At 42.9% G+C, this 18292-nt stretch overlaps 1 protein-coding gene and 2 non-coding genes across 5 annotated transcripts in view; 2 read left to right on the top strand and 1 right to left on the bottom strand.

Annotated features, from left to right (window-relative positions):
• The first annotated feature begins 9093 nt into the window (after positions 1–9093).
• LOC111724037 lies at positions 9094–9163 on the top strand. The gene has a single exon (XR_002772412.1). It is a non-coding gene; the product is annotated as a small nucleolar RNA SNORD104 (small nucleolar RNA).
• Positions 9164–9363: 200 nt separating this feature from the next.
• LOC111724047 lies at positions 9364–9497 on the top strand. Its single transcript, XR_002772421.1, has one exon. It is a non-coding gene; the product is annotated as a small nucleolar RNA SNORA76 (small nucleolar RNA).
• A 1010-nt stretch (positions 9498–10507) lies between these two features.
• TEX2 (testis expressed 2) overlaps positions 10508–18292 on the bottom strand; it is a 117175-nt gene continuing 109390 nt past the window's right edge. For all 3 annotated transcript variants that reach the window (XM_012803209.2, XM_023511122.1, XM_023511121.1), the window contains exons 10-12: positions 17196–17405; positions 14028–14148; positions 10508–12152 (exon numbers count right to left, since the gene is read on the bottom strand). In XM_012803209.2, coding sequence (XP_012658663.1) covers positions 12030–12152; positions 14028–14148; positions 17196–17405 — 454 coding nt within the window. In that variant the 3' untranslated portion in view covers positions 10508–12029. The remainder of the gene's footprint in view (positions 12153–14027; positions 14149–17195; positions 17406–18292) is intronic.

The raw sequence follows: 18292 nt of genomic DNA, 5'->3' as shown, positions 1-18292 counted from the left end.
TGTACGTGGCTGGCGCCCCAGCCGGTTGAGCTATAGGCGCCGAGCCAGGATGACTATTTTTGAAAACATTGTGACATTCATTCTGAGAACTCTTTACTGCAGAATCCCTCCCACCATCCACTACACGCTTTCTTATATTGCAAAAGTAATTATTTCTTATTATTGAGGTTAATATTTGTTGGCTATTTTCTGTTGTTTAGAAATGTGCAAATACATGCTTTATAAGATCGTCTTGTGTTATCTGTGCAACAGGTCTGTCGGGTAGGTATGATTGGCCCTATTTTACAGATGATACAATTTAAAGGTTAACAGCCAGGTTGGTAACACACAGTTAGGAAGTCGTACCACTTGGATTAGACCTAGCTATCTTCTTAACCTCAGAGCTTGTCTAGACAGCCCTTGACCCTGTAACATGTTCTGCCAGCACCTGGTTGTTGTTCTTGCCCCTGCCCACAGCATATGACAAGATGCTATGTGACCTGGAAATGTACTTAGACAATAGCCCAGACTGGCCTTTCCCCAGAAGGTTGCACAAATAACAGGTCAAGTCTCCTGATCTCATGTTGGGGTTATGTAAAAAAAAAAAAAAAAAAAAAAAAAGGAAGGAATACAGCAGCCATCTGGCTTAGAATAGTGAGCTTTCCCCTAAGATTTCTGTCGTGAAGGCTGGTTCAGACTAATCCCAACTGGTTATCTGTATACCAACTTCTGAGTTATTGTATTTCACGCCCGTTTGTGCCAGGTCTATTGCTACTATTGCAAAATTCCCCAGATGTCACCAGCTTATAGTATATTATTAATTCTCAAAGGACCCACATCACACCAGTATGGAAATGGCCATCCTCTCAAAGGGACCATCCTCCACTTCCTCATTGCCCAGGCCTTCCCAGTCCCCTGGGGTCTGGCTTATTTCCACAGAACTCTGCAAACTTCCCTTAAACATTCTTCCTTTTATAAAATCTTAATGCCCTTGCTTCATCCCTTTTTTTCTGGGCTTCTCTTCAATTCAGGCATATTCAGTTTTTTTCTTGAACATTTCCTCCTTAGATATAACCGTTTTCTGGCTTTCTTTCTGTGTCTCTGTTCTTTTTCCTCTTTCCAGTCTGAAGGTGATTCTTAAGGCTTAATATATAGACTTTACCTGTTTTCTCTCTCCTTTCTCCCTAGGAGAACTAGTTCACTATATTTTATACACCAAGTTTTAGAGCAGAAAGAGACTTTACCAAAATCCAGTCAGCTTTATGTTGAGATGACGTCATCTCTGGCCTCTATGTGATGGACCACCACTCATTCATTCATTTGTGCATTCATTCTTTCAACAAATATCATTGAGGGCTTTTCAGTACAAAGGACTAGTGCCATAAGGGAGTATCAAAGAGTTTGTAAATTGATAAAGGTGATAGGACATACACAGAAATAACCACGGGCTGACTGTGGAAAAGTGAGAGAAGGTGGGAACAAACTCTGAGAAACAGAACTATGATGGCCAAGAGGAAATATCAATCAGTGGAAGGAAGGAAGAGGAATGGATAGAGCAGGGATGGCTTCATGGAAGAAGTGGTGTCTGGACCAACCATCTGTCAGATTTGATAGGGAAAGGGCTTTCTAGGGGGACTAGAAGGATCTGAACAAAGGCCTGGGGAAAGGAAAGCACTTGTAGCTTCATGAAAATCCAAGAGGATTCATCAGGGGGTTTGCACTTGACTGGGGAGACAGGCAGATATGCTGGGTGGTGTGGATACCTGCTCAGCCTGGACCAATTGTATTACTCTGTTGTGGTAGCTAGTTTCCAAAGATATCCCCAAACAATTTAACTCCTCATATATATACATGCTGCTCTTCCCATCGAAAAGTGTAACTTATTTTCCCTTCTTTTGAATCTGGAGTGGCCTTATGACTAGCTTTGACTAGAAGTGACATTCTGGGACTTCCCAGTCCAGGTCTTAAGAAGCCTGGCAGCTTCCATTTCCTTCCTCTTAAAATACTCACTCTTGAGACACCTCCCTCTTGGAATTTTGCCATCCTAATGGAAGATGCCCAAGCCATATACAGGCCGCATAGAGGAGAATGGAGCTGCTGTATTCAAGAGCTCCCAGCCATCTGGGTGAGCCATCCTGGGTCCTCTTTTCCAAACAAGCCCCAGAGATGACCTTAGTTGACACCTTAGCAGAAGAACTTTCAAGCTGAGCCCAGTCAACTCACAGAATGGTGAGAAAAAATAACATGGCTATTGCTTTAAACTACTGAGTTTGCCAGATGTGGTGGCTCACACTTGTAATCCTAGCCCTCTGGGAGGCTAAGGTGGGTGGATTGCTTGAGCTCAGGCTGAGCAAGAGGGAGACCCTCCATCTCTACTTAAAATAGAAAAACTAACTGGGTGTTGTGCTGGGCACCAATAGTCCCAGCTACTTGAGAGGCTTAGGCAAGAAGATCACTTGAGCCCAAGAGTTTGAGGTTACTGTGAGCTATGATGCCATGGCCCTCTACCAAAGGTGACTCCGTCTCAAAAAAGAAAAACACTGGTTCAGCGCCCATAGCTCAGTGAGTAGGGCACAAGTCACATATACTGAGGCTGGTGGGTTCAAGCCCAGCCTGGGCCTGCTAAACGACGACAACTGCAACCAAAAAATAGCCTGGCATTGTGGCAGGCGCCTGTAGTCTTAGCTACTTGGGAGGCTGAGACAGCAGAATCACTTAAGAGTTTGAGGTTTCTGTGAGCTGTGACACCATGACACTCTACCAACGGCAACATAGTGAGACTCTGTCTCAAAAGAAAAAAAAACAAACTTAAAATATTGTTCGAACCTGGCCTAGGCCAGCTAAACAATGACAACTGCAACAACAAAAAATAGCCAGGTGTTGTGGTGGGTGCCTGTGGTCCCAGCTACTTGGGAAGTTGAAGCAAGAGAATTGCTTAAGCCCAAGAGTCTGAGGTTGCTGTAAGCTATGATACCACAGCACACTACGGAGGGCAATATAATGAGATTCTGTCTCAAAAAAAAAAAAAAAAAAAAGGAAAAGAAAAGAAAAGAAAAGAAAAAAACCATGTAAAGTTATGGGATGGTGATGTGGTGACAGATAACCAAAATAGCTACCCATGGAGACGCCTTTATTTGATGCACAAGTAGGCCCTTACTCCAACTAGAGCTATGAAAATAGACTCATTTCCTTCCTGGTGGCAAAGCCAGGAGGTGTAAGGCCTGGAAGCTGCCTCTATCCTATAAAGAAAGTAAACTCAAAAGAAAGAAGTTGATAAGGAAAGATAAGAACTAATGTAGTCAGAGAGTCCTGGACAAGTCTGAGTTCTGACTCTGTACTAGTAGGCCTGCGATCAGCCCACCCCACTCCCCTTCCCTAGTCAACTGAACTGTTCCCTATTTACCCTGGTTGGTTCAAGTTGGGTTTTCATCACTTAACAACCAATAAGGCTTGATTAAAATGCTGGCTCAGGATTTCTGAAGTCTAAATCAGTATGTATATTTGATTATACCTGGCTCATGGCCACCTCTCAATCAAGGACAGTTTTCTTTCTCCTTTTCTCTTGCCTACCTATCTATACCTGCAGAAATCTCTGTGGTCAAAGCAGGGAGGAAAGAGATAAAAAGTGCATAAACCACAGGGTTTTGTTGCTTTATCCCCAGTTTGTGAGCTCCCTGAGGGCAAGGACTGTTTATTTGTATTCCTACTTCCAGTGCCCAGAATAGGATCAAATTAAGAGAGACTTTTAAAATTTTCATTAAAAGAACAAATGATGAAATGCTGTATCTTTACCTGAGGCAGGAGGGAAGGATGGCTACAGACAGTTAGGTTGGGGCAGATCAGTGGGAAGTTGAGAGAAATCATATGAGATGATTTTGGTCCTTTCCACTCTGGGCCCTTCAGCTTCCACGTCACACCTCCCTCAACCCACACACCCATGACTGTTGGCTGGACAGTCATTTCAGACAGTGTCCTCTGTCTTCCCCCATCTTTCACCCTGACGTGCTTGTTTTGCTCTCACTTCGCATGAACTCTCTTCTACACTTGCCTCGGGTCCCTCCAAACCCCACACTCTTCGCTCTCCTCCTTGAGCAGTGTTTTCAACCTTTCTTATCTCACAGCACACTTGAACCTAGCCATGGCACACTTAAATTATGTTGATCAAAAAAAAAAAAAAGAATATACTTACTGTGCTTTGAACTTCTTTTGAAAGTAACTTAATGAATGATCTTTAAAAATTTTTGCTGCACACCAGTTGAAATTCACTGTCCTAGAGCCTCAGACCTTGGGTCTTCTGTATGGTTTTTGGTTTAGTCTCCGATTCCAGGTTGATTCCCCTCTGCCTTCCCTTTACCTGGTCCCTTAGTTCGCTGGAGTGAGAAGTGAGCAGGGTGAATGTTGGATATACTCAGCCTTCTCATATAACAAGGCAGAGTTTTGACTAAAACAAGCACTTCAGGAGGTTGTAAGGTATAGTGATCAAGGGTATAACTTTATAATTAAATTGCCATGAGTTCAAATCTCAGCCTGCTTGGCCATTTATTAATTGCATCAATGTCAAGAAATTACATAATTTTGCTGAGCCTTGGTTCTCTAATTCTTCTGACATTTAGGACTAAAAGACAGAAATAATATTACCAGAACTGTCCTGAGAATTATAGCTAAAATATGTAAGCTGTCTTACCCAGGGGAGGCACTCGAACTGGTAGCTCATGTTATTCTTGGTGGGGAGATAAATCTGGACCATACAATTGTCACTCCAAGGAGCTTGAACTTGATCAGACTACGTCACTCTCCTGCTTAAAACCACAAATGCCTTCCTTTGCTCCTAGAAAATCCAAGACCTTCACTGTGAATCACAGGCTGTATGAATGGCCCATCTGCCTCACCTGCCTGTTCATCCTACTCTCCCCTGTTCTCCATTCTTCTGCTGCTATCACCTTTCAGCTCCAGAAAGGAGCATGCCCCTCCCCACCTCAGGGCTTCCCATGCCTAACAATAAGCAAAGTCTCTAACTTCCAACTCCCCTAAATTACATTCATTAGGAATGTGTGTGTAGAGATAAGGAGAAGAAAGAAAGGCATAGTAAATACCTTTGTGCTATGGCAGCGGTTCTCAACCTGTGGGTTGCCACCCCTTTTTTCCATTTGTAAAAACACGGCAATTAGGAAGGCTGAGAATCACTGTGCTATGGGTTGTTTTGTTCTTGACTTTGAAAGTCAGAAAAATGTGCCTTTAAAATTAAACAATGTGTTGGATTGTTTATCACTCCTTAAAATCATATGTTTTTTTACCATTCACTTAAAAAATTATTTTTTATTTTTTAGAGATGAGGTCTCACTCTCTTGGCCAGGCTGGGGTGCAGTAGCACTATTGTAGATCACTGTAACTTCAAAAGCTTGGCTCAAACAATCCTCTGCCTCAGCCTCCCAAATAGCTGGGACTAGAGGAGCATGCCACCATGCCCAGTTAATTTTCTAAAATTTTTTTTGTAGAGATGGGGCCTCCTTATGTTGCCCAAACTGGTTTTGAACTCCTGGCCTCAAGTGATTCTCCTGCCTCAGCTTCCCAAAGTGATGGAATTTTGGGAACCACCATACCTTTTATTTGCCCCCAATCCCTTTTATTTGGAGACAGGGTCTCATTCTGTTGCTGGGACTAGAGTGCAGTGGCATCATCATCTAGCTCCGGGAATATCCAGAATAAGTAAAAACAATCAGCATTTTCTCTTGCCTCCCAAAATGATTGGTTCTGGGATGAGCCCATGATATTAAAAATCTTCAGTGGAGGGCCAGGTACTTGAGTATAGGAGTTCAAAATCAGCCAGAGTGACATAGCAAGACCCGGTCTCTATAAAAATTAGAAAAAATAGCCAGGTTTTGTGGTGCATATTTTCTTACCACAACGGAATTAAATTAGATATTAACAACAAGCTATCTGGAAAATTGCTAATGATTTAGAAATTAAACCTCTCCCTTCTAAATAACCCACAGGGCAGAGAAGAAATCAGGATGGAAATTAGAAAATATGTTGAATTGAATGTTAATGAGAACACAATATAGTATGTGGGATACCTCCAAAGCAGTTCTTAGAGTGCAAATTATAAATTTGAATGGTTTATACTAGAAAAGGTCTCAAATTAATGATCTAGGCACTTATTTTAAAAACCTTGGAGAAGAGCTAAAAGTAGAAGAGAGGAGATAATAAATATGAGTGAAATAAATTTTTAAAAACTGATAAATCTCTAGCTACACTGATCAAGGGGAAAAAACCAACTAACATCAGGAATGAGAGAGGGGCCATCATTAGAGATCCTACAGAAATTCAAAGGATAATAAGGCAATAGTATAAATAACATTTTGCCAAAAAATTCAATAACTTAGGATGACATGGAAACATTCATTAATAGTAACAAATTATAAAAACTGACACAAGAAAAAATTTTAAATCTGAACAATTTTGTACCTATTAAGGAAATTTAATTCATAATTTAAAATCTTCTCACACCTATAATCCCAGCATGTTGGGAGGCCAAAGCAGGAGGAACCCTTCAAGACAGGGGTTCAAGACCACTTGGGTAACATAGTGAGACCCTATCTCTATAAAAAATTTGCTGAGTGTAGTGGCACCTGCCGGGAGTCCCAGCTACTCAGGAGGCTGAGGCAGGAGGATCACTTGAACCCAGGAGTTCAAGGGTACAGTGAGCTATGATCATGTCACTGTATTTCAGCCTGGGCAACAAGCAAGATTCTCTCATATAAGTAGATAGATAAATAGATAAATAAATACTTAAAAACAAAAGGAAAAGAAACATTTCCCAACCACTTATATGAAGCCAGCATTACCAATGCTAATACCAAAAATATTACAAGAAAATCAGAACAATACTCCTTAAAATATACATATTAACCAATGGATATCTTAATGAAGCTTGATCTAATTATACTACAACATGTGTGCATATATATATACACACATATATGTATATCATAACATCACCTATATATACAATTATTATTTGAGTTTAGAGGTTTGAGACCAGCCTGAGCAAGAGCAAGACCCCCTCTCTAAAAATAGCTGGAAGTTACGGCGCCCATAATCCCAGCTACTCAGGAGGCTGAGACAAGAGAATCACTTGAGCCCAAGAGTTTGAGGTTGCTGTGAGCCATGATGCCATGGCACTCTACCAAGGTGACAGAGACGCCATCTCAAAAAAAAAAAAGTTCATTACACTTCATTGCTAAACAACATTCAATTATATGGACACACCACAGTTTGCTTATCCATTCACCCACTGAAAGGCATTTAAGTGCTTCTGGATAGGGGGGTTATGCATAACACTGCTATAAACACTTATTTACAGGATTTTGTGTGAACAGAAGTCTTCATTTCTCTTGGTTAAATACCTAGGGACTGCTGGGTCACATGGTAAGTAGACTTGACTTTATCAGAAACTGACCAGCTTTTCCAAAATGGATACACCATCTTGCATCTCCAAACGTAAGCAATGGGGCAAAACTCATCTTGCTCTGCATCCTTGCCAGCATTTGGTATTTGAAGCATAGTCCTAATACATCCCTTTCAATAAATGACAGTGAACACACTTCCAATCAGGTATATAATACACAAAGTAGAGATCTGGACAACATGATTATAACACAACAAGGTTAAATTAATAAAAACTTTACATTGTATTTGTACATGATAGTGAATACCTCATTTCAAGAATCTTACAAAAAACTGGTATTTTAGGCCACAAAGAAAACTTTAATACTTTTCTTAAAGTAGAAACTGTACCAAAATGTCAAAATAACAGAAGTTTAAATAACAATAAAAATAAATAATTATCTAGAGGGTACTAATCACTTGTCAAATAATTATTTGCTTTGGATCAAAGAGTAATCTTCCCTCTCCCACCCAGAGGCCATGCTAATCTCTGTGTCTTCCCAATTTCACTGTATGTTCTGCCTAAAATAGCACAAAAAAGGCATTAAAAAAAATTAGACTAGGCAGACAATAATGAAAATAAGAGCCCCATTCAGCTACAAATCCAGTCTGAAATGCTTTCATTATTACAAAAAATGATACATTTCCCTTATGAAGGGGAAAAAAGGGGAAAAAAAACTCCCCAGGAAGACAACCAGAGAGTGTGACTGCTCACTGTCCACCGACCGTCCCTCTCCCAGTAAAGCCTTAGAGGGGAGAGCCGCATTCTTATTCATACACGTGGATATCCAGTGAACAGCCCAGCCTTTGGGCTCACAGAGTGAACTCAATAAAATCTGCAAAGCAGTTTTAGTTTTCTCAAAGTTAGGCCTTCTCTATTTTGAGTTTTGCAGTCACAAAAGTTTTCCCCATCACCCCAGTCCTTTAAAAACATTTTTTTTTAATCAGTAAAAATGTGCCAGGTGACTGACTTTTAATTCACTTAATCCTTACAACTTTGGGGGGGGGGATATTCCTAATTTTCAGAAATTGAGGCTCAGAAAGGTTAAATGACCAAGGTCATAGAGCGAATGCATCACAAACTCAGGATATGGTTGCAATCTGTCTGCTTGAAAGACAAGCTCTTTCTACCACCACAGGTTATGCTGAACTCGGGGGCAGTTTTGTTCAATTTTACTCCTCAACTCCTAACCTAACTCTTGGCACAGAATTATCTCATACCAGTTAGGCATTACTTGTCTCCTGTTGTTTGTAAAGCTTTCTTTTGCGTACCGCAGAGATGTGCACCAACTAGACACCTGCGAAGATGGCAATATAAACGCCGGAGTACTCAAGACACCGCGTCACTCAAACGCTCGGCGTCTCCTAGACGCCCGCCTCTATGGTTGGTATGAGAGCTGTCTACACGCTGGAGGACTCAGCAAGCGCGGCCAATCGTCAGGCCACTTTAAACGCACGTGATAGAACTTTGACTTACTATTGGTTAATAGCGGCAAAGCCCGCCCAACCACCTCCAGTCTGCTCCCTTAAGTAGACGCGGTAGGCACGCCCCGTTCTTTTCGCGGTTGCAAAGCTGAAGAGGCGAGGTGTGTCTACCGAGTTGGCTGTGCGGCCGGGAGGGCCCGGGAGCGGGGAGGGGGACGCGCGGGCTGGCTAGCTGGCCGGCCGGCCGTGATGACTTTCTAATTAAAGCACGTGTTAGACTGCTGACGCGGGTGATGCGAACTAGAGTCTGAGCCGGCTGCAGCGGAGGCGGGGGTGGGACAGGCGGACGGGCGCACCGCGCTCACCTCTCGCGGTCCATCTTACAGGTCGTGGCCTGGCCTGGCCGAAGACGTCGGATCTCATCATCCCGCGTGCTTCTTTGTTCCCTGCTGCCAATTCTTTTCAATAAACAATTTGAACTCAACGCTGGTGTGGGTATGATTCGTTGGCGACGCGCTGCCTTTGAGCCCCCGCCGCGCTTCCTCGTGGCGCCGGGGGTCAGGCTGCAGCGCCAGAGCACAAGCTTGCGTATAACTGGGGCCGCCTGCCTTCTCCGCGGGCGGCCCTTTTAACCGCGAGCGACACGGCGGCGGCTGTCGTGGCTGTTGCGGATGGGCGGTTTCCCAGACGCTTGGCGATGACTGGTACAGTTTCGCCGCCAGTTCGGAACTGGGCCGCAGAGCTCCGCCTCCCTCATCCCCCTCTAGTCCTTGGGAAAGCTGTCTTCCCTGAAACATAAGAACTGGGCCGCGGGGCGCACGAGCAAGGGAAGGTGCTTTATCTGTATTTACAGCAGCTCGACACACCATCTCTGAGCTCTGCCTCCCGCCACCCCACCCGGGGTCTAACACAAAAACCGGTCCCAGGTGCCCAAAAGGTTGGTCGAGGCACTGCTTACACGAAGAATGAAATGTCCAGGTGGGGGTGTTGGGGATGTTGTAGCCTCTGCAGTGAGTGACCAGCGTGTACACCCATACGTTCCTCTGACTTCCTTGGGTTGCACGTCCCTCAGTGGTCAGTGAGATAACCGAGGTTCAGTCAGAGACGGCGCTGAAAGTTAACTCCCCGCTAAGGTGATGTCATCACCTATTTAGAATTACTGTCATGCAAGTGAACTGCTTATTTAGGTCCTGTGTAACAGGTCTGGGGCTTGAGCATATTAAAACACGTGGTTGTGAAGATGATTTTATACACAGGTGGATTTAACAATAAGGAACCTAAATACACAAGTCACCCGTTCACAGTCCATGTTCTATTACTGATGTCAGATCTTAATGGGGACTTCAGGTACTGAGCATCTAAGTAGTGGGTGGTAACGGTGGGCAAGGAACCACAAGTACTTTACATTCAATAACTTGGCCCCAAATTGACTGGATTACAAGGGACTAAGGCTGTCAACTTTTAACTTGGTCCTTTAACTGTGGACCTAGGATGTGCAAGGTTAAGGTGAAGACTGCCTTGCATCTTTATGAGGAGTAGGCCACTGATCGCTCAGTGAATAAAAGCTATTGCCAGGTGAGGGCCCAAGTATTCGGTACTGTTTGCTCTGTCCCTGTTATCTGAAAAGAATTCCATAAAAATAAATTAGATGCTTATCTAGTATTTGACATGAGATATTTATTTTGTGAAACAATGCAAGCGATTGTACGTCCCCACATACTATTTAAGGTGCAACAGGGTACAGTCATGTAATCTCACACAGTAGTGCATCTACTCCTTTGCCTTTAGTTATTGCACAAAAATTATAAAGACCAGTGAACAGGACATGCGGACTCTGACAGGCAATTGACCTGCACAATGAGAAATTAGAACAGTACACCGACTGGAATGTCAAGCAATTTAAGTCAAATGTTTTAATGATGGAAGTACAATAATCAAATATGTCTTTTCAATATATTAATTTTTTTATGTTCAGGCAAGGTGCTGTTTAAAAAAACACTATTAGCTTTGTCCACAGATGTAAATTATCAAAAGTTACCCAAGGTAATTTTGACATTAAATGCAGCTTTAAATAACAAAAACATTAGGTTCACTTCTCAAAGCAAATTATACAGTTAGAAAGCCCCCAATCTTGTAAACTAAACATTCTGACACAAATGCACAAAATTAAGTTGGCAACATTTTAAAAAGGTCACATTAATTTTGAATATGTAGTGTCTGATGTTGAGCAAACTTTTGGTCTTCCAGGGCAGTTCTTCCTTTTGGCCATCAGAAAAAGGAACTGCCCGCCCACAAAACTATCCCACTAATGAGATTAACAAAGCATTTAGATTCCTATATAAAAGCTCCTGGAGCACACAGGAAACACCAGATGGAAAGACTGGCTCTGGCTTTCTGGCCCCACCCCATGAGAGAACAATCTAGCGTGCAGTGTTTGCTGTTTTCACATATGCTCCTGTCTCAGGAAAAATCAGAATGAGTTAGAAACCAGGTGATGGCACCTCACTGGTAAAAGGCTTGGGATGGTTTGATCTCATGGCTTTGCCTAAATGTTCGCATAAAGCCCACTGTCCCTCCTCCACCTGATAGTGTGTTAGTGTGTGTGTTCTATGGCTACTTGCTTCCAAAACGCACAATTTAATGTGGAAAATTAAGTTGCTATGCCTATTTCTTTAATACCAATGAAAATGCTCACAAAATTCCACTCCACACTGACATTCTCTGGGAGCATGGAAGGTTGCGTACAAAGTACAGAAGTGAAAAGATGTTCTGTTGTGCACCGCTGCCTGAGGGAAAAGCTTTGGAGGAGTTGAGGAGGCAAGGGGCCTTCTAGCTATACAGCTTTGCTCTTAATGCGCTCATATCCTGTCACAAAAACTGGTAGACTTAAAAAAGTCACGGTGTGAGTCACCTGTAACTTTGCGATCCACCATGATAATTCTTCCCTAGTCTCCTTTGCCAGGTCAAAGCTTTGCAGTAGGCAGTTCAGACACCTGTCACTGGATGCAGGGAATGACACCTCACAGTGGAATGGGCACTGGCAGGCAGAGGGCAGAAGCAGTCCTTTAAGAAACAGTGGCTGTGGCACATTGAAGGCCAGTGCTACAGCACAGATGGCGGCCAAGAACCCCACACCTCGAGCTCCATCTCATAATACTGGGAACGACCGATGTCACCCATCACAGCTGATCTGCAGCCTCCGCAGGTGGGTCTTTGAGGAAGCAGGAAGTGGAGCGAGGGTCCATGGCAGAGTGCATTATGGGGATATAAACATCATCCATGTTTGGCATGACAAAAACTTTCTGTAGGAAGATATTAAAGATCAGCTATGTAGAAGAATGCTTTGCCAGGTTGTTAACCTATTTTGTTCTTGAGAGGATTTTAGGCCTTGGACATGTTTTTAAAAATACATAGGAAACCTTCCTACACATTCCAAACTAATTCTCCCACCATACTTTAATTTAGAAAGAAATGAGGAGGCTCGGCGCCTATAGCTCAACTGGCTAAGGCGCCAGCCACGTACACCTAAGGTGGCAGGTTCAAATCCCCAGCCCGGACCCGCCAAACAACAATGACGGCTGCAACCAAAAAATAGCCGGGCATTGTGGCGGGCGCCTGTGGTCCCAGCTACTTGGGAGGCGGAGGCAAGAGACTCGCTTGAGCCCAGGAGTTGGAGGTTGCTGTGAGCTGTAATGCCACGGCACTCTACCCAGGGGGACAGCTTGAGGCTCTGTCTCAAAAAAAAAAAAAAAAAGAAAGAAAGAAATGAGGAATCACACCAGTCCAAGAAGATAAGAATCCAATTAGCTCTGAGGCAGAAGGAGCCTTTGGTTTCATATACATATAATACAATTATTTATATGAATTGATGAATACTCAACAACATTAATTTAGGAGAATTGGCTTCAGCTACTCACAGTATTCCCAAATTACTATGTCTAGAACATATATTCCAAGTGAATTTATCTCTTTAAATCCTATCAACAAAATGCAATTTTTTTCAAACTAGAACCACACAAAGCTCTATATGAAAGAAATCCTACTCTAGTGAGCACCCAAAGGATAATCAGTGACTGACAGTAATGGTCCTGTTTATAAAATGTCTTTGTATGTGAATGTTGGCAACATCTTCAGTCCTCAGGAATGTTCTCTGACAAAAGCACAACACAAAACCAGTGGGCTGCTGTGAGAGGGTCAGCAGTCAGCCTTCAGCTTTCCAACCCCTCTCAAGATACCGGGCACCCCTCAGCTCCCTCTTCTTTTGTAGCTTAATACCCCCTAAAAGGGATGAGCCAGGCACCCGAATTCCTAATGTAGAATGTAGGAGTATAAGAAAAAGGAAAAAAATTGAAGCCCAGAGTTTCCTTCTGCCACCTGGGTTCAAAGTACCTTTCCATTTGGTGACAACGGTAAGCTTGTTCAGAAAATGATTATTTCAGAGATTGATTAATCTCTAGCTTTTAAATAATACAATTTTTTGAAAGGTTTTAACTCAAAATATACCAAAAGAATGGAGGTTGTCCTCAAAAGGTGAAATTCATTACAAAGTACATTTGCTAATCCACGAAACCTTAACGGACAACTGTGCCTCAAATATCTGATAAAAATTTGATGGAAAAAGCTCATCCCAGGGCCTCGGCTGCAATGCTAGTACCTTTGGTGGCAGAATGCAGGGAACAGGCTTGGAGAATAAACTCTGGCTTAGTAGACCCAAGACTACAGCAGAACCTGTCCAGGGGAGAGGGCACGCCTCAGGCATCTGGGGGCTTCCAGGGTAGGTGGTACACGGCACACAGAATGTTTGCTGAATTGAACAAACTGAGCAAGGATGAACACCACATAAGGGCAGTGAGCAACCTGCCTGACCACAGGCCTCATGAGGGGCAAAACAAAGTCCAGAGAGGTCCAGCAGGCTTACTGGGACCACACGTCATCTCTTTGCTCTCTGTCCTGTCTTGGGTTTCTTCTGAAGGCTACTTTGTAATGTTCCCTGGATAAGGTTTGGGGTTTTTGAAACCATACCCCAGATTTTACACCCATGTTTGATCAAATGTGTACTCTCCTGAGATGAAGGTCCATAGTTTTTATCTCAAAATGAAAGATGAGGTTCAGCACCTTGGTTCTACCCAGAGCTTTTTATACTCGATGTGAAACACTAGATAACATGACACGTTTACCTGAAACTCTTGCTCCAGTTTCTTCTCTATCCAGTCTGTCACATGAACCAGAGTCACTTCTCTCTCTCCGAGTTTTGGCCGAGCTTTCAGCTCCACATAGGGTGGCTTCCGGAAACCATACCTTTTTGAAGAAGACAAGTAATAACCACATTTATAAGCAGAGAAAAGGCCAGTGTGGCGGCTTGTGCCTATAATCCTAGCTCACTGGGAGGCCAAGGTGGGAGGATTGCTTGAGTTTAGGAGCTGGAGACCAGTCTGAGCAAGACTGAGACCCTGTCTCTAAAAAAATAGAAAAGTCAGGCATTGTGGCTGGTGCCTGTAGTCTCAGCTACTCGAGATGCTGGGGCAGAATTGCTTGAACCCAGGAATTTGAGGTTGCTATGAGGGTAGTGCCACAGAAACTCTAGCCTGGGTGACAAAGTGAGACTCTGTCTCACACAAAAAATATTATATATTTTTTTTTAATTTAAAAATATTTATTTATATATAAATTATATATTATAGTGTATATTATACATATATACACATACATATACACACACACACGCACATACATACACACTCACTCAAAGGAAGTAGACAAGCATGAATAGCACATATTCCTCAATCCCACAGGGCTTTATCACTACTTAAAGTATTCTCTCATTCTGAAAATCCGGCTCAGTGCCTGTGGCTCAAGTGGCTAAGGCGCCAGTCACATACACCTAAGCTGGTGGGTTCGAAGCCCAGGCCGCCAAACAATGACGGCTGCAACCAAAAAATAGCCAGGCACCGTGGCAGGTGCCTGTAGTCCCAGCTACTTGGGAGCCGGAGGCAGGAGAATTGCTTGAGCCCAGGAGTGGGAGGTTGCTGTGAGCTGTGATGTCATGGCACTCTACCCAGGATGACAGCTTGAAGCTCTGTCTCAAAAAAAAAAAAAAAGAAAAGAAAAAAAATCCCCTCCAAAACTAACTCAGCCCAGAAAATATGAATTGTGAACTCCCTGTGTCCCTGAATGGTGTTAGGGTGCGATGGAATTATAACAGTTCTGACAAACTGGGAAAGCCAGGCAGCACCACTGGAAAAATCTGACCTGGGCATTGTTTTTTGATTTTTTTCCTAAAATGGCAATGGCCTTTCTTCTATATTCATAGCAAAAGTATATGTATATTATAAAATTGAAACACACATAACAAGTGGGTAAAGTAGAAAGTGAAAGTATGGCCTCTCTCCCCGTGTCACCCCAAGAGAGGACTCCTGAGAGAAGTAGGGGAACTTTTCCTCCTACTCTCCTGTGGATGTGCCCATGGCTCACATTCTACATACAACCCTTTTCTCCCCACACCCCACACTATGCTTCTTGTGCCTCCCCCGGGGTGCAGACTGGCTCTCAAAATTGTTAGTAATCCACACAAGACCCTGTCTGCTATCAAACTAGCTAAAAACTTGACTCTGTCATGGACCAAAGTTTTTAGAAATATGACAAAAATGTCAAATCGCACACGTTTCTAAACACTCTGCACTACTTATCTCTGTGGATCAGTAACATATAAACACTTGAACATGGGTTCAGTGGCACTACCCTAGAGGCCTTTAATTTTTTTTAATGGGCAACAGTGTCTCTTGCTAATGAGGCCTCCCATGGAGCAGTAGCATTTCTTTTTTTTTAGAGACAGAGTCTCACTTTGTCACCCTCGGTACAGTGCTGTGGCAGCATCACAGCTCACAGCAACTTCCAGCTCTTGGGCTTACATGATTCTCTTGCCTCAGCCTCCCGAGTAGCTGGGACTACAGGCGCCCACCACAACACCCAGCTATTTTTTTGTTGCAGCTTGGCTGGGGCCGGGTTCCAACCCGCCACCCTCAGTATATGGGGCCAGTGCCCTACTCACTGAGCCACAGGAACTGATACATCAAAGAACTTGGCAGAAAGGGTTTGGAAATGGTGTATCAACTCTTGCTATTAAGAAATTTTTTATAAAGGTTTAGAAGACTGTACAATTAGGAAATAACTGGTTATTTCTGGATGATAAGATTATGGACTTTTATTTTTTCCCTTCGTTTCTTCCACTTTTTTTTACAATGAAAATATTACTTAAAAAAGATCTAAAAAGGCATTTTTAAGTTTTATTGGGAAATACAAGCATCATCATCAAACGGTTAGTCAATTAAGTAAATACTCTTACGATTATTCCTACAAACCCTTCTGGACACCAAAGATACATACTAGCATGTTGGTTTTACTCTATGAATACAGAACATAGAGCTATACATATTTTTCCTCTTCATAAACCTTGAGATATATATATACATATATATACACATACACACTTTTTTTTTTTTTTTTGCAGAGTGCCATGGTGTCATCACAGCTCATAGCAACCTCAAACTCTTGGGCTTGAGCAATCCTCTTGCCTCAGCTTCCCAAGTAGCTAGGACTACAGGCTCCTGCCACAATACTCGGCTAGTTTTTCTATTTTTAGTAGAGACAATGTCTCACTCTTGCTCGGCTGGTCTCAAATCCTAAGCTCAACCAATCCATCCACTTTGGCCTCCCAGAGTGCTAGAATTACAGGCGTGAGCCACTTCACCTGGCCTCCCCTGGTGATTCAAACATGCAGCTCAGGCTGAGAACCAACTCCTCAGATGGACCTCCTGCCACATATACCAAGTGCATGTGCTCCTGCAGCCTCGACATCTCAGGGAAGTCCCCTGTCTGAACTCTGCTGGATACGTGACTCCATATGTAAGCTGGGGACCTACTTCAACAGGATGCTCTGAGGACTAACCAGGTGATGCAATTGCAAGTCAGGCCAGGCTGACAATAAGGGCTCTCTCTGCAAATGACAGCTGTTACTACTGGTGGAACAGTTGGCTTTAGAGAGGAGGAAGACCAGGAATGGAAAGAGCTCATCCCATAAACTTCACGTATTAACCTTAACTTTTTTCCTAGTGTGTGAAGAGGAATCCATAAAGAGGAATCCTAAAAGAGGAATCCTGTGAATCAGCCAGTCACAGAAGAAAGTACAATGAAATTTACAACTAACATTAAGGTCCTAGGAAAAATATTTAGAAGAGCTTCTCCCCAGGAGAAGGTATTTTCCATAAGCCCAGGGTTAAGCCCGCTGGGATTCTTATGGTCAAGCAATAAGAGGAATCACTTGCTGTCCCTGAGGGCACCCTACCTACCATATTCGGTCAGTCGGGGGTGGTGGAATGTTGACTGCCAACGTTCCTCTACATTCCTGTACTTCCACAGTCAGCAGCAGGGGCGTATTGGAGACTTCTTCAATCTTCTTTTTAATGAACTCCGTCTCTGTTGCTTTTTGGAAATATTTTGACTTGGTAATTTTATCAACAAACCTCATAATCTTACTTGTTCGATGACCTCCAACATACCTTTAAATGTGGAACACAAAAGTGGGTGTTAGTATGAACTTGGCTCTTTCACAAACAAAAACCTGTGGCTCCTTGTTCACCTGACTCGAGAGCAGCTCCTGAGGCTCTGGGCTGGGTCATTCTGTGTTGGGGTTGTCGGTAGCACTCTCCTTTCCAGCTATGACCATAAAAAACGTCTCCAGACATTGGCAAATCTCTCCTGGGGGTGTCAAATCACCCCCAGTTACTGCACTAGAGAAGGTATACATGTCAGGCAGTGCCCAAGTCTTAACAACAAATACCATAACAATACCTTAACAAAATAGGTATTTTTACCTTGCCTCCTTCATACCACTCAAAGTACTGAATGAAAAGCCAGTGTCCTATTAGAAGACTCTCACAATCTCCCTACATAAAATAATAAATCAATGCTCTATCAACAGGTACAAAAACCAATAACTGATTGACTGCCTTTAGTTGATCTCATACCAGTTCTGAGTGACAATTACTTTTCAAAGGACTTGGCATTTCCTTTACCAAAAAATGCTACCTTAAACTAACATGCTAACAGGTTAAGAAAACAAGCTTTTGTAATCAGGCTACATCTACCATAAGACTGACCTAAGACGCTAAAAAAGAGAGACTATTTGCTTTTGAAATCCTCCACAGTTCCACAGCATGAGGAATAGTATGTGTGTAGGGAAAGCCATTCTTCAGAAGGTCAAGCAGCTAGATTTTCAGCACCAACTCTCTAAACATCCGATTTTCTCCTCAACTCCTAGAGGATTTCAGAAGGGAATAGGCTGATGTTTTCTTACTGAAGTTTCTCAATCGTCTGGCTTCTTTATCATCTTAGTTTCTTCAACTCACTTTAAATAATAAAAAGATCCTTATAGACTTAAAACACT

Source organism: Otolemur garnettii, unplaced genomic scaffold, assembly GCF_000181295.1.
Source record: "Otolemur garnettii isolate 467f Iridium unplaced genomic scaffold, OtoGar3 scaffold00018, whole genome shotgun sequence".
NCBI lineage: Eukaryota > Metazoa > Chordata > Mammalia > Primates > Galagidae > Otolemur > Otolemur garnettii.
Note: the sequence above shows the minus strand (reverse complement) of the source record. Positions and strands in the feature narration are given on the sequence as shown.